The sequence below is a fragment of the Armigeres subalbatus genome, unplaced genomic scaffold (assembly GCF_024139115.2).
Source record: "Armigeres subalbatus isolate Guangzhou_Male unplaced genomic scaffold, GZ_Asu_2 Contig515, whole genome shotgun sequence".
NCBI classification, from domain to species: domain Eukaryota; kingdom Metazoa; phylum Arthropoda; class Insecta; order Diptera; family Culicidae; genus Armigeres; species Armigeres subalbatus.
This window is the reverse complement of record NW_026943277.1, coordinates 1,315,345-1,343,275: the sequence shown is the minus strand read 5'-3', so window position 1 is coordinate 1,343,275 and position 27,931 is coordinate 1,315,345. Positions and strand designations below refer to the sequence as shown.

General features: G+C 37.2%; 3 protein-coding genes and 1 long non-coding RNA gene across 6 annotated transcripts; 2 read left to right on the top strand and 2 right to left on the bottom strand.

Moving 5' to 3' along the window:
• Positions 1-398: 398 nt before the first annotated feature.
• Positions 399-1,910, top strand: LOC134204322 (large ribosomal subunit protein eL18). Of its 2 annotated transcripts, none has more exons than XM_062679148.1 (3): positions 399-423; positions 714-800; positions 1,317-1,910. In XM_062679148.1, the coding sequence occupies exons 1-3, from the start codon at positions 421-423 to the stop codon at positions 1,794-1,796; spliced, it is 570 nt and encodes a 189-aa protein (XP_062535132.1). In that variant the 5' UTR covers positions 399-420; the 3' UTR covers positions 1,797-1,910. The 2 variants fall into 2 exon arrangements, with proteins under 2 accessions (XP_062535132.1, XP_062535131.1); XM_062679147.1 differs by having other exon boundaries at positions 414-478.
• LOC134204321 (folliculin-like) lies at positions 1,849-24,415 on the bottom strand. The gene is made up of 4 exons (XM_062679146.1): positions 24,275-24,415; positions 2,338-3,516; positions 2,103-2,205; positions 1,849-2,041 (listed from the first exon to the last, which is right to left on the bottom strand). Exons 1-4 carry the CDS (start codon positions 24,315-24,317, stop codon positions 1,924-1,926), a joined length of 1,443 nt encoding a protein of 480 aa, XP_062535130.1. The 5' UTR covers positions 24,318-24,415; the 3' UTR covers positions 1,849-1,923.
• Positions 10,934-11,962, bottom strand: LOC134204312 (uncharacterized). The gene is made up of 3 exons (XR_009977833.1): positions 11,454-11,962; positions 11,312-11,394; positions 10,934-11,223 (listed from the first exon to the last, which is right to left on the bottom strand). It is a non-coding gene; the product is annotated as an uncharacterized LOC134204312 (long non-coding RNA).
• On the top strand, positions 24,347-27,051 carry LOC134204320 (regulator of MON1-CCZ1 complex-like). 2 transcript variants are annotated; one of them, XM_062679144.1, is made up of 5 exons: positions 24,347-24,486; positions 24,727-24,874; positions 24,934-25,807; positions 25,971-26,840; positions 26,903-27,051. In XM_062679144.1, the coding sequence occupies exons 2-5, from the start codon at positions 24,761-24,763 to the stop codon at positions 26,962-26,964; spliced, it is 1,920 nt and encodes a 639-aa protein (XP_062535128.1). In that variant the 5' UTR covers positions 24,347-24,486; positions 24,727-24,760; the 3' UTR covers positions 26,965-27,051. The 2 variants fall into 2 exon arrangements, with proteins under 2 accessions (XP_062535128.1, XP_062535129.1); XM_062679145.1 differs by lacking the exon at positions 24,347-24,486 and adding an exon at positions 24,535-24,634.
• Positions 27,052-27,931: the final 880 nt, after the last annotated feature.

The window sequence follows — 27,931 nt, the reverse complement described above, 5'->3', positions numbered from 1 at the left end:
AAATTTGACAGTTAGCCCATATATTTTCTGTCAAATTTGCCGTTTCCGTCGCCGTTCCGTTGTATTGCGTTTGGGGCTTCACGTGTAATGGGTTATAATTGGGTAAATTTTAGTAACAAAAATCAATCAACCCGAAATGAGAGTGAGTGTGAGAAAATGAAACAGGCAAATCACAATCTACACAACAATCTACAATCTAACTCTTCAAATTAGTGAAATCGGCAATACCTATTTAGTCCTACGTCAAAAGTACTTATAGAATCAGGTTTTTATCTTTCCCGTGTGTTAATTAACACCCGCCAATTTCCCCGCCTTTTCCGTTTCAGAGTGGGCATTGTTCTAACGTCAAGTGTCATCTTTTGACAGCTACGCCGAAGTTTCGGTTGGTAGCGCTGGTTCTTTCTTTTTCCGGTCTTGAAGATGGTAAGAGTCGTTCTGTTTGCAAATTTATCCGCCGCGGTTTTGAGTTAAAAATATGGTACATTTACGCGATATTTCAATTTAAAAGTGAAAAACAAGCTCGGCCAATAGTGATACATGTGGAGAATCGACGAGAAAAGAGATATTTCACCAGAAAAGTGCATAGTTTGCGTTACAAAGTGTTGATTGCATGTGGCTCTTTGGCTTCGTTCTCGTTTCACCGCTTGTCACTGTTGGCCAAAAAGTGTTGATCTCTTGCTAATGGAAGAATTTTGGTGTTTCTGTTCTTTTAGGGTATTGATATCAATCACAAGTGGGACCGTAAGGTTCGCCGTACCAAGCCCAAGTCGTTGGATGTGTACCTGCGGCTGCTGGTTAAGGTAAGTTTTGAAAATTTGAAAGGGAGTGCATTGTTTACGTGCAGGGCTGGTAGTGGTTAGGAAAGGTAGTGGTCAGAATTGTTTAAACATCCAGAACTTTATTTAGAAAATAACATTTGAAATAACGAATTTTGTTTATAAAAAAGTGTTTTTCCAATGGACATTAGTTTGAAACCACGGTTTTAGAATACCAATAAAAAAAACATTTTTCAGGATCTTTAAAATATAAGATAAATAAAACCAATATCGTACTCACTAGAATAACATTTATAGGATAAACTGATAGAGGAACGTGATCAAGTTGCTACAAATAAGGCAATTTATACAAATTCATTTATATTATAGGGCTTATAGCATATACTAGGGAACAAACGGAAAGGATCAATTTGATGTAAAAAATCTCAAAACGAAAAATAAACCGATATCACCCAGCCCTAAAAACGTAATGCTTCAACCTATAACATGCTGAAATGTAATAATATTTACTAAAATTATCATTTTCCTTTTCTTGGATAGCTCTACCGTTTCCTGTACCGCAGAACGCACAAGAAGTTCAACAAAATCGTTCTGCGTCGTCTGTTCATGAGCAGAACTAACCGGCCACCAATTTCACTATCCCGGGTGACCAAATTGATGAAGCTGCGCGGCAAGGATGAGAACTCCATCGCCGTCGTTGTCGGAACTGTGACCAACGACAACCGCAAGCTGTACTGTCCGAAGCTGAACGTTTGCGCCCTGCGAGTAACGGAAAAGGCCCGCGAACGCATTCTGAAGTGGGGAGGCAAGATCTACACCTTCGATCAGTTGGCTCTGGTTGCCCCAACCGGAAAGAACACCGTTCTGATGCAGGGAGAACGAACCGCCCGCGAAGCTTTCACCCACTTCGGACGTGCCCCCGGAGTGCCACACTCCAACACCCGGCCTTATGTCCAATCAAAGGGACGCAAGTACGAGAAGGCTCGTGGTCGCCGTAGTAGCTGCGGTTTCAAGAACTAAGGAAAGAATTGTGGAAATTCACATTGTTGTCGGTTCTAAAGGAAACAACATCTTTCCTTCTATTATTCGTGTATTTAAGTGAAAATATATGAAAAATGATTCCATGAAATCGAATCTTTCCAGTGTGTCATAAGTGACTGTGCCAGTAGTTGACTAAAACCTGGTCCTGGTGTTGAATGCCGAGAATTTTCTTCATTTTGGCCACGTCCTGGTTGGAGCTCATCTTGCGGATGCAGACCACTTTGCTGAAAGTGAAAGAAAGCCATGTTCAAAGTGAAATAGGAATCCACTGCATCGGAAACTTACTTTTTCCACTCTTCGATCATAGCCCGAAGATGCTTGTCCAGAACCAGATCAGTAAACAGTTCCTCGTCTACAGCTTTGAGGATTTTTTGGAGCAATGTTGGCACTGGAAACGAGAAGAAACGGTAATGTATTCAATTCTGTTTTGATGGATGTCCATCGACGGTCGCATCTTTGGGCGATAAATTCGATTATCAATTGATGAAAGACACATCGTACTTATTGAAAAAAAACTTACATTTTAAAGGAAGATCACCCTGCCACACGCAAACAGCAACCGTTTCACGATCGTCCAACAGATCGATTCTCATTATCCCAGCTGATGGATTTGGAGCGACCGCATCCTGACTTAGGTTAATTATTCTGCACTCGCTGGCAGCTTTGTAGGATTCGGCTTGCGTCCGAACCAATTTGTGCAATGGTTCTGGTAGCATCTTTTTAAGATTTCTCGCCAAACAAGCGCCTATTACGTACGGCGCCCGAATTACTATCTGTATTCCGGCGATCACACAGAAGCAAACAGATGTGAAGTCTCCTTTCAATATCTGACGGAACGCTTTTAACGAATACTTTGCTTTCGACCGTTCGTCGATCCGATCGTTGTCATCGTCGGTTTTGCTATAGCCCATCCTTCGCATGAGATATCCTTCTTTTTCAGTTTGAACCATCGCAAAACCTTCCTCTGTATCTCGACCTAACCAAGCCGGAACCGAAGGGCTCCCGAGAGTGATACTCTCTGTCAAATATTTTGCCCCAGCCCACAAAACGAAACTGAAATGGGCATGCAAGTACGCAAAGATTGAGTCCTTCCCCGTTAGATCTACAAGAGATCTGGTTTTAGAAGGATTGTTCGCGTAGCCCTGGGTTATTCTTTGTGCCCGTTGTGATCCTTGTGCTATGAGGTCTTCATCATGAACCGTCCGCGCATATCCTTGCAACTTCTTGGAGATTTTGTTTAAACAATCCGCCAGAAAGGGCTGAATGTTCAGTAGGAACATTTTATCCTTCATCAAAATGACTATTGAAAACAGTTTGGTAAAGCCGCGCGCTTCTGAATCCATCAGATGGAAGGTATGACTTAGCACGTGACCCCGTTGAGCGTCTCCAAAGAACACTAATCCGCCTCCTCCATCGTCACCGGCGCTGCAACTGCTAGACGACGGGGATGCAGCGGAGCACACTTCGCTGCTGATACTCCGAAAGGCGGCCTTCTTGACCAGCTCGATGGTCTCGTTGATGACCGGGATCTGGCTGCTGACAAAGTGTGCGTTGCTGTCCGGGTCCTTGCTGACCATTCCGAGACTGTTGCCAATCGAGTTGCAGGCCGCGCATCCTTTCCTGTCGGTGTCAAAATGAATGTCCAATTGTTGGATGTTGGTTTCCCGCAAGGTCTGGGTGCAGAACAGCGCACCAGGTCCTGAAAAGGATGGGAAGAAACATGTTTTAATGTTATCTGGATAGGTGTAATTACTATTAAGAAGCAATGTAAGTTTGTTGTTTTGTTTTCTTAAGAGCATCAAAACAAGGTCCCGCTATTTAAACCCTTCACAGAGAGCAACCCCATTAAAGGCGCGCCCCTTATCAATAGGAAGTCAAACCTTTCTTGAGAAAACAGAACAGTAATACTGTTATTTGGCCATGCATCGGAGCCCTAGAAATTTTGTTCGAGCATCCATGTCTGTTCTCTTTGCTAATACTCTGCTCAACATATTTTGATCAATTCACGTTACTACCAGATAGATCCATTCTTTCTGTTGGATGCAGTAGTTGACCAAAATAGTTTGAATGAAGCGCACAATCGCCGTTGTGTCAAACCATGGACAAAATCTATTAAATAGCTTACTATTCGCTTGAGTGCTGGAAGGAAGCTACCATTATCTATGCGGTTCTGTAATACCTTCGAATTCTTATCGATTAAACTGCAACCCTTTCTTCATCGGAATCTTTGATGGATTGCATTCCGACATGCCAACCTTATGGAATATCTGCATTTACGTGCTTCTTGAGACAACCCTGTCCATGGATAAGGGGCTTGACGTTGATATTTCAAGTGTCTTAAAAAGATTTTTATTTTATTTTTATTTTTGTTGTTTAATAGAGTGCTTTTTTCAAACAAAGGTTAAGTTCAACACTAAATTAAAAAAATTAAGATATTTTCCATTTTTTATATCTCCTTCACAAGAATATCGTTATTTTAATGGTAATGGTTTAAAATAAGCTCCGTAGAGAAACTTTTATCACATCTTACTTAAATAAGGTCAACAGTTATACCAAACACTTGAGGTACCATGCCTCCAAGTTAACTAATAGTTAGTGTCGCACGATCTAACAACAACTGCCTATTGGTAAATTTGGAGGTGCCGGCAGGGCTCAGTAGGGGTCTAACTAACATAACTCTAATACTAACAAGACCCTGAAACAAACGCTTATCCAAATAGCATACATCTGTTTATACTTGTAGTAGTAGCTAACAATAATTCATTTTGTACCCGTATAGCTGAAGTAGAATTTTAGTAGTGAAAAGTAGAATTTGTAGATTTACTAATTTGGCATTGGAGATAGTGAATGTATCTATTATATCTTCTCGATAATCTTTTTATTTTAGTCTCTCTAGCTGCATGGATCAACGCAAAAAAACTGTTTCTCTCTTCCTTCTATTAGGTTAGTTAGAAAAATTAGCGGATATATAGGGGACATGACTTAGTGTTTCTCGTATTAGGACAAATTCGCTGACCTTTACCTTATAATAAAATAAATGACCGATAGTAAAATAAATGACTGAAATTTAATGATATCAAATAAATAATAAAAAACGAAAATAAATACATGACCATCGGTGGACAGAAAGACAAGAGACAGAGTTAGAATAGTTAATTGAGACCATTGCACTCACAAGATAGAGAATAACTAGTACCACTATTATTGCTACAAGACTAATAACTTGACCACTTACGGAAATGAGGATAGACCATATGATGCGTTCATCCACTATTATATTGAATATTGTATACCCTGAATCTGAATAACTGAATTTTAGACCTCATTATTTTAATAAATAATAAAGGTTTGAATATTAGAAAAGGGAATAGAACTTGACCAAAAAAAAAAGCAATTACGGAACAACTGGACATAAGCTTTGTATAATGATCACTATTAGACTACTGAAACTTTAACATATGACATTACTGTGACTGATAGGATACAATTAACTCGACGACGTATTGACAAACATCCGATACTCAACCGTGTTAAAATAAGGGAAGCTCTTCAATTTATTACAATAGTACTTTTAAATTAATCTATTTTGAAACTACCCTACCAGAATGATATCATTACATCTTTATTCGAAATTGTTACTTGGAAATGGCAACAGTACCACCCATTGTCAACATAGACTACTATTAGGTATTGAATGTCGGCTCCAAGTAACTAATAATTAAATTTACATGTTAACTACTTATTCAGAAAACATCTATGTACATGTTGAGCTTCCATTATTTGTTCGGTTTATAATTGACAGACTGTAGATAGAAAGAATAATGTATCGGTATGATCACAATACAAACCCATGCCGCAGTGACCTAGTGAGCAACATAGCTTGAGTCGTCTGCTAGTATTGTGTATCACATGGAGAGCCCAGCCGAGATACCAGTCTATTAAGACTACAACTGGTCAACTCTCGAAAAAAAAAAAAAAAAAAAAATTTACGTGCTTCTTGAGACAACATCATTCCTCCGCCTTTTTTTGTAGCGTATCTTCATTGCAAGGTAATGGTAGTGTTTAAATTTCAAAATAGGGGGAATGACGGCTTTGGCAGGTTTTGTTCTATCATTGGCAGGGGGGTTTTTATGACTAACTAGGCTCAAATTTGGCCTAAACATTCTTTGCATATCAAAGAATATTGTGGTCAAATTTCATAAAATTTGGTCGACAAAAACCCCCCTGCCAATAATAGAACAAAACCTGCCAAAGCCGTCTTTCCCCCTAGTTGACAGTTTCTTTTCGACTATTAAAAGGTCAGCCACCTTCAGAACGACGAAAATGGCACATCTTTCCCCTCTCGACGGGTAAAACCTAGCTTCGTTCCAGAAACGCGGAGATTGCTTCTGGCCATATAGTGATTTCAATAGTTGATACATATTACAAATCAATTTATGCCATCTCTCTGGAACCGCCATGAAGATCTGTTCATTCAGGTCGCCATGAACGAACGCTGTCTTGACATCCATTTGGTGGAAAAGGAACCCTTTCTGACTGCTAATACGATTTGTCTCCAACTTCGCAACATGTGCATAAGTTTCAGTGTAATAATAGTCGGCTTTCTGTAGGAAACCTTTCGAAGTCGAGTCAAGTACGAGACACTGAAGACGGCCTTACTGTTGAGGTTGAAATACGTATCTGTCAAGATACAATTAAGTGGTGGAATTCAATGGGATTGTACAAACTCGTCTTATGACAAGTGAAGACATTCCACTAAAAAGCTCAAAATAATTTTCTTAAGACTCTTTTTGTCAACCGACCCTTTGAATCCAAAAAAATCAGCTTTGGGAAATCTGGTTGGATTTCTGTCCAACACTCAAATAAATCAGAGAGGATATTCTATCAGATATTGCACGTAAAACAAACTTCCGATATGACATATCGTAACCAAATGTAAACATATAAGTATTATATTCAAATTACTTCGGTTTCAAAGAAGGACATATAAAGGCTATGAAAGTCATGATAAGTAGAACTTATATGCATGTTCTAGTATCTGCTATATGCGATGGTATATGCTATGCACATAATATCGATAATGGTTATCTTTGCATCGATAGTAATAAGTCAGCCATGTCCAGCAGTAGTTTTATTTTGCAGAACCGGCCTTAACCACGAAAATATTTAAGAATCGTAAGTTTTCAATTCATTTTCGAAAGCTAATATATGTGCTTATTATTTAATTAAAACTTTGTTTTAGCAAATCAATCAAATCATCGACGTTCATATTTATTTTGTCCACTGAAGGAAGGATGTCTTGAGGCCAGCGGAATGCGTCTCAAGTATGTACATTGGGTATATTCTGCAATTGGATGTCGGACTGCTTTGCCAAGATCACATTTCTAGATTGCTTTGAGAATAGGTCGTATGTGCAAAAGAGAGTCTCTCTTTGCTTACACTCTCTTTCGCTAATAGATAAGCTTATTTTGCATATTTTGCTACATTTTCACTCCAGCACGATAGACAAAGCTATTGTCTTTAGATATCTGCCAAGAAATCCGAAGTAAACTTTAGTATAGTTCTATAATAATCGAAAGAGAATGAAAGTCAAGAGAGCCTCTCTTTTGCACATACGACCTATTCTCAAAGCAATCTAGATTTATTATTGGAAGAAGTATTACTGAAGATACTCCAACTCGACCACGAGATACCGGTGAATCAAGAACCTAAAGCGAAAATCCGCTGCCAATGATAGAAGCGAATCAATCGAAGCCGAATGTTACCCTATTTTTAAAAGTATAAGAAGATGTATTCAAAATTAAATCTTTTGGGGAATATACAACCGATAGAATAAAAGCATGACGACTATAAAAATAAACGAATATATATTAAACTAATATTGATTTATGTAATTTATTTATATACGAAGATGCAACTCTCTTGTAATTAACATATGTTTTGCTAATTGAACCTATATATGTTGCATTTTAAACGCATCAACTTTGCATATAATTATCAATACAAGCTCTATTAGCTAGCATATAATCAGGAAATGACATATATATGGTCCGTTCGTTGATATTTGCATGTAAGAGCGAAATGTTTTCCACATAACAAAGAAATGGTAACCCGTAAGCCAAATCATGTGAGTTGCATATAACTCATACTTATAATTTTCCCTAAGAGTTAACATTCATATGCCATTCCAATAGTGCAGAATTATATGTCTAGCATATAACATTAATTGAGAAAATTACTTCAGTGTACGCTCAGCGAGGCTACCCCAAACCAAACGGCATAATGCCATTTAGCATAATGTCGTTTGGCATACGCGTCATATTGGCATAATGCCGTTTGGCATAACAAGTTGAATAGCCAGGAGCCATTTGGCATAAACTTTGAAAGAATTATAAAAACTCTAGACAGACTTCGAATAGAGGAATGATCTACTCATTAGAGTTCTTCCAACCAAATGCATGCATGCTTTCTCGTTATAAGGCGTCGTACACATATTACGTAAGCATGTAAGATTTTTTTTCATAAATTATTTTTTATTTATATGGTGCGTAAGAAAATGACGGACACCCCCTCCTTCATAAGTGCTTACGTAATATGTGTGCGGCCCCTAAGGAGAAATCGTGTGCTTCAAAAGATGGAATCATCAGCTCATTTGTCTTATTCCGACCGTATGTGTAGAAAAAAAGTCCGACCGTATGCGGACAAATGCATACCTTTTTTATGGCCCACCGCTAACCCCCACACCAAAAAGCTAGGAAGTGGTGAACATGAACAAATAATAATTGAATCATTTGTTTGAGAAACTGCATATATCCATTTCACACAATTTCGAGAAAACAACAAAAAACTGTTTTTGACACATTCTTCGGACAGGTCCACCAGAGCATCAATTTTTCAAACTCAATTTTTGACATTATCTATGTGTGTCCCTTATTTTCCAATACCTAAATCATCAAATAAAATATTTGGTATGATAATATTTTAGCGAAAAATAAGTTTTTGGCTAACAATTAGTATAATTGATTGTTGCGAACAGAAATAATTGATTACTTTAGAAATCACAAACACTCGTCATTTCACCCATATTAGACATCACACATAGTTGCTTTGTAGATAGCATTATCTATTTAGAAGAATGTTTAGCCTGGCAAAATTCATGTTCTTTGAAAGCATACACTGAAAAAAACTTTGTAGTAGAAATTACAATTTTGTAGTAAAATTAAGAACAGTACCGACGTTTTTCAACCGAAGGGACAATTCGCTTAATTTTACCATAAATGTAGTAAATTTGATTGATATTATTTTCAATTTTACTACAAAAATTGTTATTTAGCATAGACTCAAACGAAATAGTTGATTTTACCACACAATTTTACTATATTTTCAGTAAGAATAACTATGTAAGCGGTTGAATATACTAATTTTATCGTAAGATAGACCATATTTTAGTTATTTTAAGACGATTGGCACTTCGGTTGAAAAACGTCGGTACTGTTCTCAATATTACCCTTAAAATGGTAGTTTCTACCTGGGTGCTGCGGATAGAGCTGCTTTTCTGCTCTCAAGCGAGTAGCGGGATATTTTGAAATCAATCTTATAAGCAGAATTATTTTGCAGTTCTCCGGCTGTCATACATTTCCCGCTCTTCGAATTTCTCTTTCCATGCTGGCATGAAGGCGCACAAATGCGCGAGACTCTACATGACTTTACGATGGCTAACATACATTCCTGCTCCAATCAGCTGCTGAATCTCGTGAAATCTCATAACGAGTGCTTTTTAGTTGCCTTCCTACTAATTATCTACTCGAAATATAATGTGAATATATTTGTTACAAAAAGTGCAAAACTCAATCTAACTTTATTTTTAATGTTTCCCCAAACAATAACAAAACTTCTCAATATAAGATCTAAAACGAACATAACCACAATCTTCAATGTTTGGCTCCGGCACAATAGAAAATTTTGGCTTCAGTTTGACAACCAAATCGATTCTATCCGCATCACCCAGGTTTCTACTATAAAATTTTTCTCAGTGTAGTATAGTGCATAGCGATAAAGTGCGAGAAGATTGTAACGCATGCATCAATGCTTCAGTATTTGCGTACTCTGTTCTGACGAAAGGAAAACGGCAATAAAACTCCCTAAGCGAAGATGATAGAACAACATTGGAAAATATTCATTTATCTTCGACGGGCGCGCCTATGCGATACGCTTAGGAAAGGCAGGGCAACGAAATAGTGCAATAAAATCAAATATCATCGACGCGACGGTCAGCAAATAGTTTTTTTTTTTTTAACCAGTTCATTTATTTTGTAGGCTCAGTCGTGTGTGACACTTTGCGGAGCCGCAATTCTCAAGTATGATATTTTTACATGGTATATCATCTTATCTTAACAGTTAGTTGGGAGGGGACATAGACCATAATACTCGTGGCGACTCAAGGTTAGAAAAACTTAATACAGGACGGACGGGGTAGGGATTTGGGTTAAGGTTATTTCAGCTGCTCATCCGGGCGTTTGACGTTGAACGTTGAAAACGGTTTTGCGTGGCGTCGTGCTCGATTTTGGTAAGCTCTGGCGAATCTTCCGAATGGCCAGAGCTTCGGGGTACATGGTACAGAGAAACAGAATCGGACAAGAAAAAAAAACTGAGAAAGAGAAGAATATAAGCATTAAACTTTGATGTCAGCCAAACAAAGGAAGACATAGATGGCCTGCATATATATCACATCGCGATTTCCCAAAACACCTCTGTCAGCAACATAGTGCAGGCAGATAATTTTCGGGTAGAACATTTGAGTCAGAAAAGGAAACCTATGTAAATATTAGTTGTAAGAAACATGTATATAATCTCACTTCAAATTGTAGAATAAAGTAGTCTTAGACTTGTACCAAAGTGAAACGGTTGTTTTTCGTGAGCTCACGTCCGAAAGCTCCCCGCCCGAGGAAAAAGGGGAGTCGCATGAGACGAAGACAAAATAGGTGGAAAGAAGGTGTACTGATACTGGTCCCATTGACCCACTTACCAATTCTGCCTACAAACCTGGTTCGAAATAAGTACAGCGAAACCAACAAAAAAGAAGACGAATCGAGTCATCGTGTTCCAAAGCAAAAGTATAAATTTTACATGCAAAACTGTAGGTGATGTTTATTAAAGTGTTACTTATATCCTAGGTGTACTTACATTCTAAGTTTTAGTACTTATCCTACTGTATGGTGTCCGTGTCGTGCGTGTATCCCACGTAGACTGCTAGAATTGGCCCGGAACAGAAAGTCCATGACAACTGGCGGGAAGCCAGCAACTCCGAGATCCAGTAATTCAGTGGCCATGGTGGGATGCTACGTCACCACACCACCAGAGCGATGAATGTCACCGCCATGCAGAATTTTGGATAGAAAAGACGGGCCTGCATGGGAACAGCATTAAATGATCACTTTAGCACTCCAGTCGAATAATTTTCGGAAACTATTTAACTGTTCATCTTCCTTGCTTACCGATCTCATGTAATCACCATCACTCTACTCTGCCATTGCTACATGCATCGTCATGCATTGTTTGGGGGTGTGAGGGCTTGAGGCTGTAGGTTCAAAATTCAGCAAATTATTCCCAGCCAATGAAATTATCACCACACTTTACCTCCTACACGGCCTATCTCGGCTCACCCTCTGTAGCACCACGTTGATACACTATGACTATCGGTCAGGTAGCACTATAAAATAAATACTGCTAGTCAGGCACAGAGCACAAAATCGGTATTGCCTGCTTGGAATTTAACTAGCGACTGATCTGATCACAGTTCCGTTCGGGATATAACGTTGGTCCTAGTTGTAGTGGTCAGTGGTCATTCTCTTATCTCTTAGTTTTATCAGATAAGGAGAGCAATGGCTGTTTCACAAGAGAATGCTGGCAATTGGAGATGATCTCCCACATGGCATACAGTTTAATCGACTAACCGGTGGCATGTATGTATGTTTGATCTGCAGATATATGGATCAGCCCAGAATTCAGATTCTATCACACCGCAGCGTTTCATATGCGCTGGCACGATGATCTTGCCAAATAGGGTATGTTGGCAGGTCGTGGACTATGAAGAGTTGTGGATATGTTCTGTTGTCGTGTTGTTTAGTGTAGGTGGATTACAAAATGGTAAGAAAATTGACCCATCTTCGTTCCGTACACTAGACTAGAAGCTCAAAAATTGCTTCCGCGGTACAAAACAAAATCAGTAGTAGTGCGCAGGTTACAAGCTTTCGATATTTTCCAAAACTCACTTCAGAATAGCTTCTCGAATGCGAGGAAGAACTGACTGAAGAACGAGCTGGGAAATATCAATTGCCATTTTTGAGCAGTTAAAACCCTTCGCAATTACAATTAGTATAATTGATAATAATGAAGAGTAATGGCTGTTTAGACATATTTTCCCAAATTGATTGTAATTTTGGTTCTGATGCATCAATTTGCACCCTGTTCTCAACTATTCAAAGATGAAAAAGTATAGAATCGGTGCCCTTTGCAAAATTTGATTTAAAATTGTAAGAAACCTGAATTTTGACCAGTTACTCGAAAAAAGCTTTGTTTTGGCGGCAAAATAAATAAAATCGGTGGTAAATAGCCTGAGTTTCACCTAGGTGAAGTTTTGCGTTGTAACGACACGGAAAAATATTCCTCATATAGCATACAGAGCTTCTAAGATATTCGAAAAAATTGGCTCAATTTGTGTACAGCTACAGGTTGAACATATCAATATAAATACAGAAAGCAACCCGAGCAGGGGGAATTGGCTAAATAATACCTGATTCTGTTATTGATACCATACTCTGTTATGAATTAGCCCTGCATAGAAGGTAAAATACCAAAGGAATAACACCAAAAATGAATATGCATAATACTTAAGCCATAACAAACTCAGTTATTAAAGTGAATTTCAATACCAAATGCATAACCAATTATTATTCGTTTGGTATTAAAATACCTAAGCATGTTATGCCTCAAGTATTCTGCATATAAGTTTTTGGTATTATTTTTTGGTATTTTACCTCTTATGCAAGGCTAGTTTATACCAATTTCTGTGATCGAGGTCGTCGCTCCTGCTCGGGAAGTTTTCAATCGATGTGAAGAGTGAAGTAGTATTTCGGCGACATCACCTATTTCCGTCGGTATATGCAGGCCAAGTGAAAAATCTGTTGAATTATTCTCTGTAAAGTAAAATAAAGCGGGTACTAACAGGAATACACAACACAATACTCATTTTTACATATTAAATAAATAAAAAAGATATTTGCCCACAGTACAATCAGCTATTTTGGCTTTGAATTATATTTGACTTAAGGGAATCAAGAAAATAATTAAGTTCTGTTAGTGGGAAGTATTCAACTGTCATAAGACGAGTTAGTACTAAACAATTTATTCCACTACGGCCGTCTTCAGTGCCTCGTACTTGATTCGACTTGAGGCTTACAGTTGAGGTCGAAATACGTATCTGTAAAGATTACAACGAATTAATTATTTGTGACGTAAATAAGGCGCTAAAAAATGAATGTGAAAATCTCGCTAAACTTTTCAAAAGGACCTAAGCAACATTTTTTTCATGAATTAATTTGAATACTGCAATCAATAGCTTTCATGTTGTTCTGTTGATTGCGCTATTCAAATTAATTCATGAAAAAATGTTACTTAGGTCCTTTTGAAAAGTTAAGCGAGAAATGTATGGCTCGACCAGCCAAAATTTTCATCTGCTTAGCAAAGCGCTTAAAATTATGGTAATATTTCCAAGTCTTGTAACTTATTTTTTAATGATATTTACTTCTAATATCTCATAGAGCCTTTTACAGCTATAAAATATGAGCTGGGTTCTGAAATGGTATTTAGAATTAGATTTGTTTTTACACTTTTATTGATCAAAACAATTGTCGCGGTATTAGGTCATCTTCTTCGCCAGTAGTGCCTAATACCGTGACTAGGCTATACCGTGAAGTTTATACTCGGAAAAATAAAACGTAACCATCACATTGGATACATAGACCACTAGACAATATCGTATAGGTATTGAAACATTCATGTTAGATATCTACGACATTTTATGCGTAGGATAACTAGGGGAGCATCATCCAGATGTATTATTCCATAACTGAACCAAAGGGAAGCTTCAGTTGGGAGACTTAAAGATAATATACATCCAATGAACACGCAAAACGTCTTTATTGTGTCGTTCAGCACATACGAATACGATATCATTTATGTAATATTTACCACAGACTATTAACGTAAATATTTTTCCTGTATAGTTTCCTTTAGAAATGTAGGTAGAGTATTTTTTATCTGAATACAAATCCTCCCATTGTCTTCAAATCTACTTAGACACTGGATATCACCTATCTAAAATCTACATAAATATGAAGTAAATTATTTGAAAAATCAATAAACGCTTTTAAAACGTCAATATTGAGAAGTTGCCAACTTCTCAAGGAAATGATTCTTTTTCTAGTAGGGATCTGTGTAAAACAGTAATTTAATATGACGTTTTATACTAAAATGACCTAATAATTCAATTGAAATTTGTGTATGATTCAATTATTTACATATTTTATTGTGCATGTGCTTTTAAGTTCATAATTTGAGCTTGTTTGATAGGGCACAGTATTAGGCAATTTTATGCGTGGTATTTGGAATCTTCTTCGGAATGTACGCGGTATTAGGCATATTCATAAGTCAAATGTCGAACACTATTTTATTCATTTTTCATGAGTTGAAGTTAAAAACATATTTTTCTCTTCAAATGTATTCAATATTGATTAAAGCGACATAGTTTTCAAGGGTGATTGTTACAAATTATATTTTATATAGCGAATTTATTGTGGACACGTCTTTAGGGTAAAATCAGCAGTGATTCAAATCGTTCGGGGCTGTCAGTTTGAATATGAATCTGAAACATTCATTTTCCCAGCAGCTGTTCTAGATTCATTTTTTATACCAGTCAAATGTCAAAAAAATAAAACTGGTATAACGCTCCGTTCTATTTTCTGCAGATTTGAACCACGATTGAATCACGAGATTCAAATATTTTCCAATTGTTTTGGTGTATGAATGCGTCATTTTATCTACGGATCAATCCACTTTGCAATTACGGCGCCTTTCTTGGCGCCAACATAATGATTTCATTTGATTGAAAATTTGAAAAACATGAATAGAACACTGCTGTGGAAACCAGCGAGTTTGTTCTATTTGGCTCCAGATTCAAACTAGAATAGTGGTCGAAAATTTGGAATGAAACTGAATCACTCCTGATTTCACTCTTAACCCCACGGTAATAGGGCATGTCACGATATGTAATAGTGAACTCGTCTAATGATATGTTCAGAGAATAATTGTTTCCAAGCTCGATGAAATGCGTTTTCACTATAGACACTATAGGTTCCATAGACGAGCTGAGGCGAAGGCGAGTGTAGCCAAACGAACTGTCAGTTAGTGTAGCCAAACGAGCATGACGTCACGATTGCAATCCAAGCAACGGAGCGTGTGACGTCAAATTCACGTGGTATCGAATGCCTTTGCATTACATGCAGTAGCAATAAAATCGTGAACGACTACTTCGGTCAATATAAACAAAAAATAATAAAACAAATCAATAAATAAACAGTCGTAATCCATCTGATTTAGGTTTATTTAATGATGAACTAACATTTATAAAAAAAAAAATAAAAGATCTGTTCTAGAATCTCAATGAGCTCATTCGGTTTCCCCGTGTCAAATGATTTATTCTAAAATATCGCGTACACGTACATACATGATCAGCTAGACCTCGGATAATTGGTTCTGCTGAAAGAAATACTGCTTTCAGAGGTCCAAAGGTGCCAGCTGGATCTTAGGAACCTCAAACTGCATTGAGAGTGACTATGTGCTTTCATGCATCTGAAATGAAATGTGACCCACCTAGTAGTGAAAAATTATAAAATTTCTTCAACGATGTCCAAGTAACCAAAAGTTCCTTCAAGAGTACGTTTTTTGCTTAATCAGCTTCACTGAGCTGCTTAAGCTAAAAACGTACTCTTAAAGGAACTTTTGGTTACTTGGGTGGTGTTGATAAACAGTGTACTTATCAGATAACTAATTTTATATTTCTTGAAGTCAGTGGCGTAGCCAGAAAATTGGTCTGGGGGGGGGGGAGGTTTTCGAACATTTTTATGCCCAAAACCACCCCCGTGGCTACGCCACTGCTTGGGGGCCGTCCAGAAACCACGTGGTCATATATGGGGGGAGGGGGGGGGTTTGGAAAATGACCACGATAAGCCACATGGGGGGAGGGGGGTGTTGCTCTCGAACCACGTGGTTTTTTTTTAAACGAAAAACTTTTGGTGAATAACAATAGCGGTGTAAAAAATACAAATCATTAAAATTTAATGATTTAATCATTAAACGCAAAGCGCATCTAAGGGCCGATGCCCACGTAGCGTCTTTTCAACTCAGCGTTAAAAAGACGTAGGTGTGCATCGAGAAAAATCGATAACGCACCGTCGGTCGCAACGCTAATGCATATCTGCATTATTTGACCTTCTTAGCCTAAGATCCTATATCCATACAAAAATAAACGAAATAACAAGTTGCCATTCAGTCTCAATTTCCACCAAAAAAAATTGGAAAGGAAAAATGGGAAAATTTTTTTAAAAAAATCCGCCGCAGATGGTTTTTGGCATCACGCCGCCGACACTTTTGCATCAGCGGACTGCAGCTACAATTTTGAAAAATGTTCATGTTTTTACAATAATCCAAGAAAAAATCTTATGAAGAAAAATTCAAAAGAATTTCTTGTGGATATTCAGGAAAAATCAAGTAAAGAAATTTCCTGTAAAAACATTACTTCATACAATCCTGATATAATGCTGGCATTCAGAATTTTTTTGAACAATTCCCTCTGAAAAATTTTGCTTGGTAATTTTGCTACAAATTGATAATGAAAAAAAAAAACAAAACATCTCCAGTGTAAATTCCGAAAAATTTTCCTTAAAACTCCGAAAAAAAATCCATGTGAATTCTGTCTGAAAATTAAAAACAGTCCCGGTGAGTTTCGGTGAGAAAACATTCTAATGAATTTCTTCGACAAGATCTTCCGAATCTTCACCAGAAATTCTTCTTCATTTACAAAAAAAGTTTTTCGAACAATTTAAGGAGTGCACTTCAAAATGTTCAGTCTCCAGTTAGCCTTGCGAGGATTGCCAATACGGAGATGACGAGTTCGATTCTCGTTCCTGTCTAGGATGTTTTCGGGTGGGAAACATTCTCGACACCCTAGGTATAGTATATCCATCGTACTTGCTACACAAGATATATAATCATGAAATGGCTGGCATATAAAAGCTTTCAATTTATAACTGAGGAAATGCTAAGAAAATATACTAAGTTGAAAAGCAAATCAACTTCCAGTTGGAATATAGAGCCAATGCCACATGAAACACTTTGATATTTCTGTTGATTTTTCTTTTTTTCAATTTTGGAATTTTGAAATGAAAATTTTTCGGAATACTTTTTTACGCTCTTTGTGAATTCTATTACTTTTTTTTTAAATTTTCCAAGTATTTTTTTATTCGAGGCATTATTTAGAATTTCCACGGAAGAGTCTATGGATTATCTTCAAAAAAATCTTTGGTTCATGTTCATGTTTTTTTTAATTTGCTTAATTTAATCTACTGGAAAATCTTAGGAATTTCCATCGGAAATATTTTGGCATAATCCGAATAATTTCTTTTGGAAATTAAAAAAAGCTGCTGAAAATTTCTAAGAATTTCTTTTGAAAAACGAAAAAAAATCCATTGGAAATTTAGAAGAATTTCTTTTGAAGATTCATTAAAGTTGCCCAGGATTTTGAAAAAAATCTTTAGAGATTCTGTAAAAAAGTAAGCTTTTCTAATTTACTCGAAATTCTTCGGATTTTGATGTTTATTGGAATTTTCATCGTAAATATGCATTTCGGATCCTTCTACGGATTCTTCTAGTTCTTCAAAATGTCTCCCGAACATTTTTTGGAACTCTTCCACAGAATTTGGGAAAAAAAAAATCGTTGAAATTCTAAAGATTTTCCGGGAAGACTCCGAAGAATTTCTTATCAATATTCCGAAGGGTTTTCCTTGCAACTCCAGAATAATTATTCTTGAAAATTAAGAAGATCTTGGAATTTAAAAGTAATCCAAGGAATAAATGTATAATTTAGGCTTAAGAAGCCTAGTTTTTATGACATTGAATAATCCATGATCGAAAAAATTAATAATGCACCTAAATGTTCTTAATGCACAAAATTCTAGTAGTGCGCATGAAAAAGGTTATGACATAGAGAAGCTTGCATTTAAAAAATCAACATGAAATTCTAAATAAAATGCTTTTTAAATTCATAAAAGGGTCTTAGAGCTAAAGAGATTCCTGCGATATGAAAAAAAGTGGCAGTGTTCCAGAAAAAAACACTCCAATTCCTAAAACAATCTAGGTTAAAAAATAGTGTTATAATAACGATTGAAATTGAATTCCAAAACAAATCTCAACCCTTTCAGGAATAATGGGTCATATATGCCCAGCGTTTTAGATTGTCTAAAAAATCACAAAAGAGAACTACCCAACTAACAATTTTGGTGCTAAAAGCTTCAACTTCTAGCCTTTGGCTGTATAATATTTGAATAAAAGCAGCCAATGCTGAATAAAAGAAAAGCCTCCGCAAATAATCCATTAAACTTCAACTCGACTATTACCCAAATATCTATCAGCTAGTCAGTTTGTACCGAATATATTTCATCTTTTATCGTTTATGCAGCTTTCATATATTCATAAAACAGCTCTGTCTGAATTAGCAACAAAGCTCATCGATTAAGAGCTCGTGTATGTAATTGAGTTGCTTGTTAGCAACTTCCCATATTACGGTGAGTAGCATTCACAATGAAAACGTTTTCGCTGTTGTTATAGCACTAACAATATAGCGCAATGGCGCTATAAATGAACTAACGAAGCTTTTAGGCAACTTCTGTATCTTTGAAGATTACACAACGTTTAAGTAAACCTTATACTGCTTCTTTTAATAGCTTATCAGTATGGAACGTCAAAACCGCAATGTTTACATTTGATTTTTTGTTGCCGAAGCTGTGTATGAGCTATTGATTTCTGTAATGCAGCTACAAAGGTTTTCACCTGCTCTTATAGCAACTGACAAAGCGCTGTCATTAATGCTAGCAGATAGTGTAAGAAAACAAGCCATTTAGAAGCGATATTTCTGTTGACGGCTACTGTTAAACGATTAGCAGCAGAGTAGCATCTATACAGATCGAGAAAATGTTGCCTAAAAACAATTTCAACGATTGATGCATAAAAGTTACCCAACAGAACATGCTGATAAATGTTTGAATAATGGTTGAAATAATGCTGAAAGCATAATTTTTAAGCTTATGTGTTAAAAGCAGCATGTAGGCCTCTTTCTAACGTTTATACAGCATGAATCCAAAAATAGCGTTAGCAAAATAACCTATAGGGTATGCGAAGAAGCACATCCATAATTTTCTTTGTTATTTACATATGTCAAAGTGACGGCGATGACAGAGCAGCGGCCATTGAATCAGGAGATCAGGAGTTCGAATCTAGGTAGCAACAAAATTGATATTTCAGTTTTCACAGAAAAACATTAAATAAACTCCGAAATTTACTCTTCTCTCATATAATATTTAATCAAATTGAATTCAGTGGCTGTATAAAACTTATTTAACAGATTCAAAAAATCTGAATAAGCGCCATTGAAGCGAATTATATTACTAAATGGTGTAGTAAAGATTGAGAAAAAATTGTGTAACATGCTGTAAAGTAGTTGTGCCGGCACGACAAAAACAGCTGAATAGATTCGCCAGATTTGCTGGTAAAGGAATTGAATAGAAGTTATTGATCACATGTATAGCACACATATTCAGCTTGAAGACGTATAAACGAGTTGAAATAACATTTACATTGACATTAAATGTTAGTTGGGTAGGCCACCATTTTCTTCAGTAAAATTGTTTATCTAGATATTGGCTTTACAGAAAAAATGAGGGAGCTCAAATTTGACTGACCATGAAAACTCAGATATCCGAAACCTTGGGAAGATTTCGATTCTAAGAGTATGTAAATAAAGTTTAAATGTTTGAATCATTCTGAACAGATGGGTGGTCAGATAAGATGGGCCATCCTGAACGTTAAGCCAGTGATTAATAATCTACCAGATCAATTAAGACATTTGCAATGTTCTCATCATCGGTATACACCCAATCCGATGAAATAAGCATATGATTCTAATTTCCATTAACATGAGATCCAAGAGACAAGGTACCCAAAATTATCTTGAGTCAACATCAAGTTGCACAATGACTATGAGGTTTGTTCGCAAACTGTTTTTGTAGGGCCTCAGAAGCAATGGGTTCACGGACTTAAATGATCAAGTAGTTCAAACATTACGACTTCCAGGACGTTTTGTATAACCTAAGAAGTCTGTAGTAGCTTGTACAAATAATAATTGAAGTCATATCAACTGGCAGGATATTATATCATACATCATTCATAAGTTGGTTAATTGGATAAATCGAATGATCCGAACTCCAAAATAATAATTGGTCTATAATACATTCATTCCTATATGAGTCTCTTATGAAAGGACCATTGACTGAAACATATTCGAGATGTGGAATAGAAGTTCCTTGGGAAATTATTCGAAAGAACCATCAGAGAGACCGAGAAAATATTGTTAGTATGGCATCATTGGCTTCCACGAGTAGATATCAAAATAAAATTTCAATGGAGAATTAGAAATTTTGAGAGAGCCAGCTCTGGATTGAAAATCTCTTTAGTAGAGAAAAAAAAGAAATTTTCCAAAATAAAATAGGAAATTGCCAATAAAGAACAATAATACACTACAATACAATAATAAATTAGCACTTGTAAAAGCAAAAATTGCAATTATGAAATAAGAATTTTCCATAAAGAAATCAAAATGGTCAACGAAAACATACAAAATTTTCATGAATAAATCAATATTAGCAATGAACAATTAAAAATAATTATTTTATAATTATTTATTTCTAATATTGATGATTCTGAAAACAATACTGAAATTTCTACAGGAATGCTACTCAAAAGAAACAACAGTAGGAGGTTTTATTTGCATCTCTAAGATTACATATTAACTTTGTGATTCTCTGATAAACTTTTCATGGTAGGAGTTCATTTCAGATGCTTCGCTGAGGTTAATATCTTAAGAATTTCCAGTAGCTCCAGAGCTATGGAAGGTCCCAAATACTCTAAGGAATATATACTGCCACTAACCGCAAGTTGGGGGCCCTCCTTAGCCGTGCGGTAAGATGCGCGGCTACAAAGCAAGACCATGCTGAGGGTGGCTGGGTTCGATTCCCGGTGCCGGTCTAGATAATTTTCGGCTTGGAAATTGTCTCGACTTCCCTGGGCATAAAAGTATCATCGTGCTAGCCTCATGATATACGTATGCAGAAATGGTAACTTGGCTTAGAAACCTCGCGGTTAATAACTGTGGAAGTGCTTAATGAACACTAAGCTGCGAGGCGGCAATGTCCCAGTGGGGGATGTAATGCCAACGAAGAGCTAACCGCAAGTCGAGCACATCTGTATATGGGACTCCATATACAGATGTGCTCGACTTGCGGTTAGCGGCAGTATAGGGATATTCAATGATGAACCTTATAGTTATTTAAAAAAACACAAATTAAAAAAAAATTAAAAATATAGGGATATTTTGGAAAATTTCTAAACCATTATACATTTTTCTCGAAATTTTTATAAGATATTCGCGAGTCCACATTTTTTTGTATCCTCCTGATGGATTGAAGGTGTGCGAGTTCTTGATATCCTAATACCTGATACACATTACAACATAACATCATCAAAATTTTGGACTTCATGAAAATTAATAATTTCCATGCTGGGTGTAGTTTGATTTTGACTCAATTGAAATTATCCATCTTCAAAATTGATCGGATTAACCATATGTTTAAGTTACACAAGGTTTTTTTTTAATTTTTGTACTTGAAAAAAACCACGTGGTCATAGGGGGGGGGGGGAGGGGGGTCTGCCAAATGACCACGATAAGCCACATGGGGGGAGGGGGGTTGAAAATCTTCAAAAATATGACCACGTGGTTTCTGGATGGCCCCATTGAAGTATCTTCTATTTCACGTGGAATGGACAGTCTATATATACATTTTTTCAGAACTAGTTGTTATTGAGGTTACCTTCAAACAATTTGGCGTTTGAAAACCCAAGTTTGATACGATCGTTCGGAATATGAAGTCTAATTGTACACACTTTCTTCTACCATCTTAAGAAAATTTATCATTAGATTTCAATCGTATTTTTTAAATAGAATTTTCAATTTCAGTTGGGTCGCAATTTTAAATAAGACCAAACACTATGTATTATGCTCGAACGATCAGCTTTTTGTTTCTACTTGGTGGAATCTTACAAAGAAGCCAAAATATGTGTTCTAGTTTGCAAATGTAGGTATTGGAATTACGCTCCGTGCCATTGATCAAAAGTCAATTATGGAACATTATATCTTTTTCATTTTGGAACAATACCAAACTATACGGATCGAAAACTCATTTAAAAATTGATTTTAAAATTGGTATACTTTTTCGTGATGTTACAAAGCATTGAAAAACCTGTTTTTGAAGAACCTCGCGTTGTAACGTCACGAAATGTTGACGTCGAATAAAACGAACTTAGTCCGTATTTTAGGCATATTACCCCCGAATCTTTCGATTTCTTCGATACAGATCAATAGTTTTTGGTAAAACTTAACACCCTGGGGCATTTCCAGTGCAAAAACTGTAAGCAGTTATCCACAATTGCTCTTCAAAGTGCGTGAGCATAGGTAGTTTCTCATACAAACGAAAAAAAAATCATACATACCTGAACAAAATTTTTTTATAATTAACATAAGATAATAACACAATGGAGTCAACTACTCTTGCCTTATTACGGGCAAATGCATACTTTTGAATAAGGAGTAATCTACTAGTTTGCCTTATTCTGGGCAAATGCGTACTTTTAAAGGACATATTCGCACATCTTCTCACCCTAACTTACCTCAAATAACAAAATAATTTCTTTTCTGGATGGTACCTCCGACTAAGTAGATTCAACAAAAGATTCTTGAGACAATTTTACTATTGAGGATTAAAACTCTGAGAGGAGCTGATAAAATTGGCCCTCTTCTTATAACAAAAGAAAATATTCTGAATAATTTACTGTTAATCTTAATCTTACTGTTTATCTTAAATTGTTTATGTTAAATTTGCCTTCTTTTTGTTTCTATACTAGGTATAAAAAGAGTAGATACCATAAGATATGAATTTCTTAAAAACTAAACTAAACATATATCAGTTGGTACCTACCCCCAGTGGAAGTAACAATAAAAATGTGTAATCTAATGTTGTATGTTTCACTAAGGGCCAATTCCTTCACCTCCGCTTAACTCTTAAGCGGTGCTTACCCATACGCTTAAACATGGTTTAAGGCCTAAGCGGATGTAAAGAAATCGACCCTAAGTCGCTTGTGACAAATTACAGTTTCGATTTGTTCTATTAGGGTCGGTGTACCGGTAATCGTGATATTAGTGACAGGTCCAAATTGATTAATTTATAACAATTGATAGGAATATATTTCCTGTAATGTAAATATATTGGCAGAAAGCTGTTCTCATCTACTTTTCAGGAAAAATATTGTTGATACCGTCGTCGGGGGTGACAATGGGTCAAATGGGGGTGAGAATGGGTCACTGTTTCAACTACTTAGAATGCTTGTGGAATAGATTGAATACATCTGAGGGCAAGAAGACCAAAATATAAGAGACCTTTTTGAACGATTTCGCTCTACGACATCCAGACTGCCGGTGAGAGCGATGACCCATTCTCACCCCCCAGACCCATTGTCACCCCCGATGGCGGTACTTCAAAATATTTTCTTTTGAAAAACGCTCCCTCTATTTTTTGGTACATGGACAAGTAATAGTGGTACTAGCTAACTTCTGTTCCTATAATAGTGAATCCCATCGGTTACTTATTGATTCACTATTATAGGAACGCCTCACTATTATTGGTGCAAAGGAGCCAAAAAGATAAGGAAAAATGATGTTTTTAGATGTTTTCTCGGAAAATTTGTCAACTTTTTCGCACACATTCACCTTTTTTAGGCAAGCGCTATGCTATGAAGTAATTTGTTAAAATCAAAATGTACTTAATCCAGCGAAAATCGAGTTTCCACCATTGCTGGTACACCACTATTACTGGCACAGCCACCCTATTGGCAGGGTCTTCTATGACTAATTGTGCTTAAAACTTGTCTGAATAGGACTGGACTATTTAGAATCTATTATACTTTCTGACAATAGTAGAAACCGCCTAAGAATTATTCGCAAGAAAATAAGTACTTACCGTGAGCTTCGCAAAAATGGCACAACGCAATAATCGCGTTCATATTTTTCTAATTTTAGATACCATCCACAGAAACTTGGTGAATTATTACACCTTTACAAATATCACGTTCTAATATGAAGAGAGTATTGGCGAACGCACATACCTAAAAAATATAAAATAATTTAACTGTAGGTAAATATTTTATCAAATTGATATCTACACGAGGATCGGTAAGTACCTACCTTCATACTGATGATATATAGAACAGCTGTGATTATTTTTGTTATTATCTCGTCTTTCTTATATGCTTGTCGGCTGTCATTTTTCTCTTCGATTTCTTTCCATCTGACTGTTCGCTTTTTCGAATTCTGTCATCAGGTGAATTTCGGCTGATTCCGCTGATTCATATTTATCATAAGTTTTGTTTTGGTAACTATAGTTAAATCGAATAAAATAATATGCCCTTTTAGAACGGAGAACCGGTACAATAAATCAAGGCCAGCAATGGATAGAGCATCGGATTTTCAACACTACTATCTGGAGTTATCGTCGGAACCTGTTCGGTTCGATGCTGTGAGTCAATTGACTAATGTGTTCTTCGATGACGCCAAGCAGCAGGTAACTGTTTTGTAACATCTAACTTTGCAAAAAAAAAATCCTATGCAATCTCCCCCTAGGTGTTTGCCGTACGTTCCGGAGGTGCCACTGGGATTGTAGTAAAGAGTGCCAACGATGTGCAGAATATATCCTTCTGCATGGAAGACCGTGGCACAATTCGTTCGATCAAGTTTGCACCCGATAACCAAGTTCTAGCAGTTCAACGAAACGAGATAGCCGTGGAATTCGTGCCGTTCAACGCGAATAATCAACCAAACGTAGCAGATATGCTGGTCCACCAGGGGAAAAATACCATTTACGGATTTGTGTGGGTTCACGATCGCCAGGTAGCACTAATCTCCAACGCGGGAGTGGAGATCTTCCAGATAAATCTGGAGAAGCGAACACTGAAATCGGTCAAGTCTCTGAACTCATCGGTCAGTTGGTTCAGCTTCTGTCCGCCGTCAAACTTTGCGTTGCTATCGTCGAACAATGGGTCCATCTTGACACCGGTTCTTCTGAAGCCATCGACCATCACGAAACTACCCCGGCTGGAATTAGGTGCTGGTCAGAGCTGTTCTGGGCGAGACGTCACCTTGGCGCAACTTTACGGAACCAATGCTATCATGATACTGAAGCAGCTGCAGAATCGTCAGTTTGAAGTCGTTATATACCTATTGAATGGTCCTGGTCTGGCACCGAAGAAATCCCACATACTTCGATTGGGACAAAACGGTCGCTTCGCTATGAACATTGTCGACGATGTGGTGGTAGTGCATCATCAAGCTACGGCCACTTCGATGCTGTTCGACATTGCCCTCGGCGGAGGAGAGATGGACGCCAACTCTGGTGCGGTTATCCATCAGCCGATAATTCCAGCCAAACCAATCAAACCTTTTGCCTTGGAAGTACCGAGCATATCGCTCGACGGAAAGACGGTTAATTGTGATCTTTGTAAGTTTTTTTTTTATTCTTTGGTAAATCACTTCCTCGTGTTATATTAGGATTATTGCAATTTATTTGTATTTCCTTTTATTCTGTTTTAGTTCATCTTGAAACGACTACGTGCTACGCAAATCGTAATGATAACAAATGAAATAAAATAACTTCATTTCAGATTCCCAACACTGGGTCCTATTTCAACCGAACATTGTAATCGATGCCAAGTTGGGCTGCCTGTGGTACGTGTTGTTGAAGCTCAATTCGCTCTGCACGCTTATCACCGACCGAATCCGTCTGGTGGAATTTCTTCTGCAGCGAAGCGACGGCAAGTCTGCTCTGCTGAACGTACTCAAAGAGATGATGGGTACCAACTACAGCGGAACCATGCTGCCAGTCATCGAGACTGTGTTCAATAAGTTGAACGCATTGTACAAAAGCGTACTGGACAACGAGCTGCAAAGTCAAATGGCCCTTATGGCACTCTCCAGCAAGTCTCAGTCGCAGAAGCACGTCGTCACTCCACGAGTGCTCATCGACCAAGCTGACATGTATACGGCCGTCTTTTCCTGCATTACAGAAGCAGAACAACTTGGCAAAATTTTGCTGCTCTATTTGCATTCTCTTGCCCGGCACGGAATCGCCCCCAGCCACGAGCTCAGCAAACAGATCGTAATAGACTTGGTCAACAACAAACAGTTCGACACATTGCAAAATTTGCTAAAGTATTCCGCCTTGAACGAGTCGAAACCGTTGGCATGCTTTCTGTTGTCGTTGTCCAACAAGCATCCATCGATATCGCAAATGGCGCTCGATATGCTGGCCCGCTTGAACGCCAACGAAATCATTCTGGAAGTTCTGCTCGAGCGGGGTCAGGTCATCGAAGCACTTCGTATTGCTAAGCAGATGCCGGGCGCGGACTCGTTGCCGGCAAGGAAATACCTTGAGGCGGCCTTCAAAACCAAAGACCCGCTGGTATTTCATTCGGTGTATAGTTTCTTCCAGGCGAAGAACATAAGAGTGCGGGGATCTCCGGACTTTCTGAAACGTAACATTATTTTAATTGATTGATCGAACACAGAGTGAGTTAAGTTGTAATTGTATTTCCAGATGAACAATGCGGAGAATATGTGCAACATTATCAGACGTTAATCAGCACGCAATGCCTATAGAGCCGATCAAATAGGTAATTTATTGTATTTCATCATCTAAAATGTGATTTATTTAACTGATTATTATATAGTATATAGTAAGCTACTCGTAAAATATGGCCACTGACGTTATTATTCACTTCGAAATGCCATATAAGTAAATGTTATCGTAAAGTTAGTCTGCATTACTCGTTACAATTTTTTAAAAGGCTTAAACGTCAGAGTACGGTAATGTGGTATCAAGTTGAATTAACATTCGATTATCTACGTATTTATAATACTTGCCACCGCCGCTATTCAAGCATTCGTTGTACATATGACTAATATGGGGTGAACGTGATGAATTGTTATATAATTTAAAAAGAAATCGAATGTTAAGACCTGGGTGCTGCGGGTAGAGCCGTTTTTTTGCGCTCAAGCGAGTAGAGGGATATTTTGAAATCACTACCATAAACAAAATTATATTGCAAATTCTTGGCTGTCAAACATTTCCCGCTCTTCGAATTTCTCTTTCCATGCTGCATGAGGGCGCACAAATGCTCTAGACTCTACATGACTTTACGATTGTTTACATACATTCCTGCTCCAATCAGCTGCTGAATCTCGTGAAATTTCGTAACGAGTGCTTTTTATCTGCATTCCTACTAATTTTCCACTCGAAATATAATGTGAAAATATTTGTTACTAAAAATACAAAACTCAAACAAAGTTTATTTTAACTTTTTTCCCAAATAATAACAATACTTCTCAATAAAAGATCAGAAACGAACATAACCACAATCTTCAATGTTTGGCTCCTGCACAATAGAAAAGTTTGGCTTCAGTTTGACAACCAAATCGATTCTATTCGCACCACCCAGGTTAAGACCAAATGTCACTGGATGACTCCAAACGGGCCAGTGTAATGTGGGGTAATGAGGGTTTCATGAGCATGAGCATGAGCATTATGACCGCACAATTCGTAGTTGCTACTCCGTGATTGTCTAGA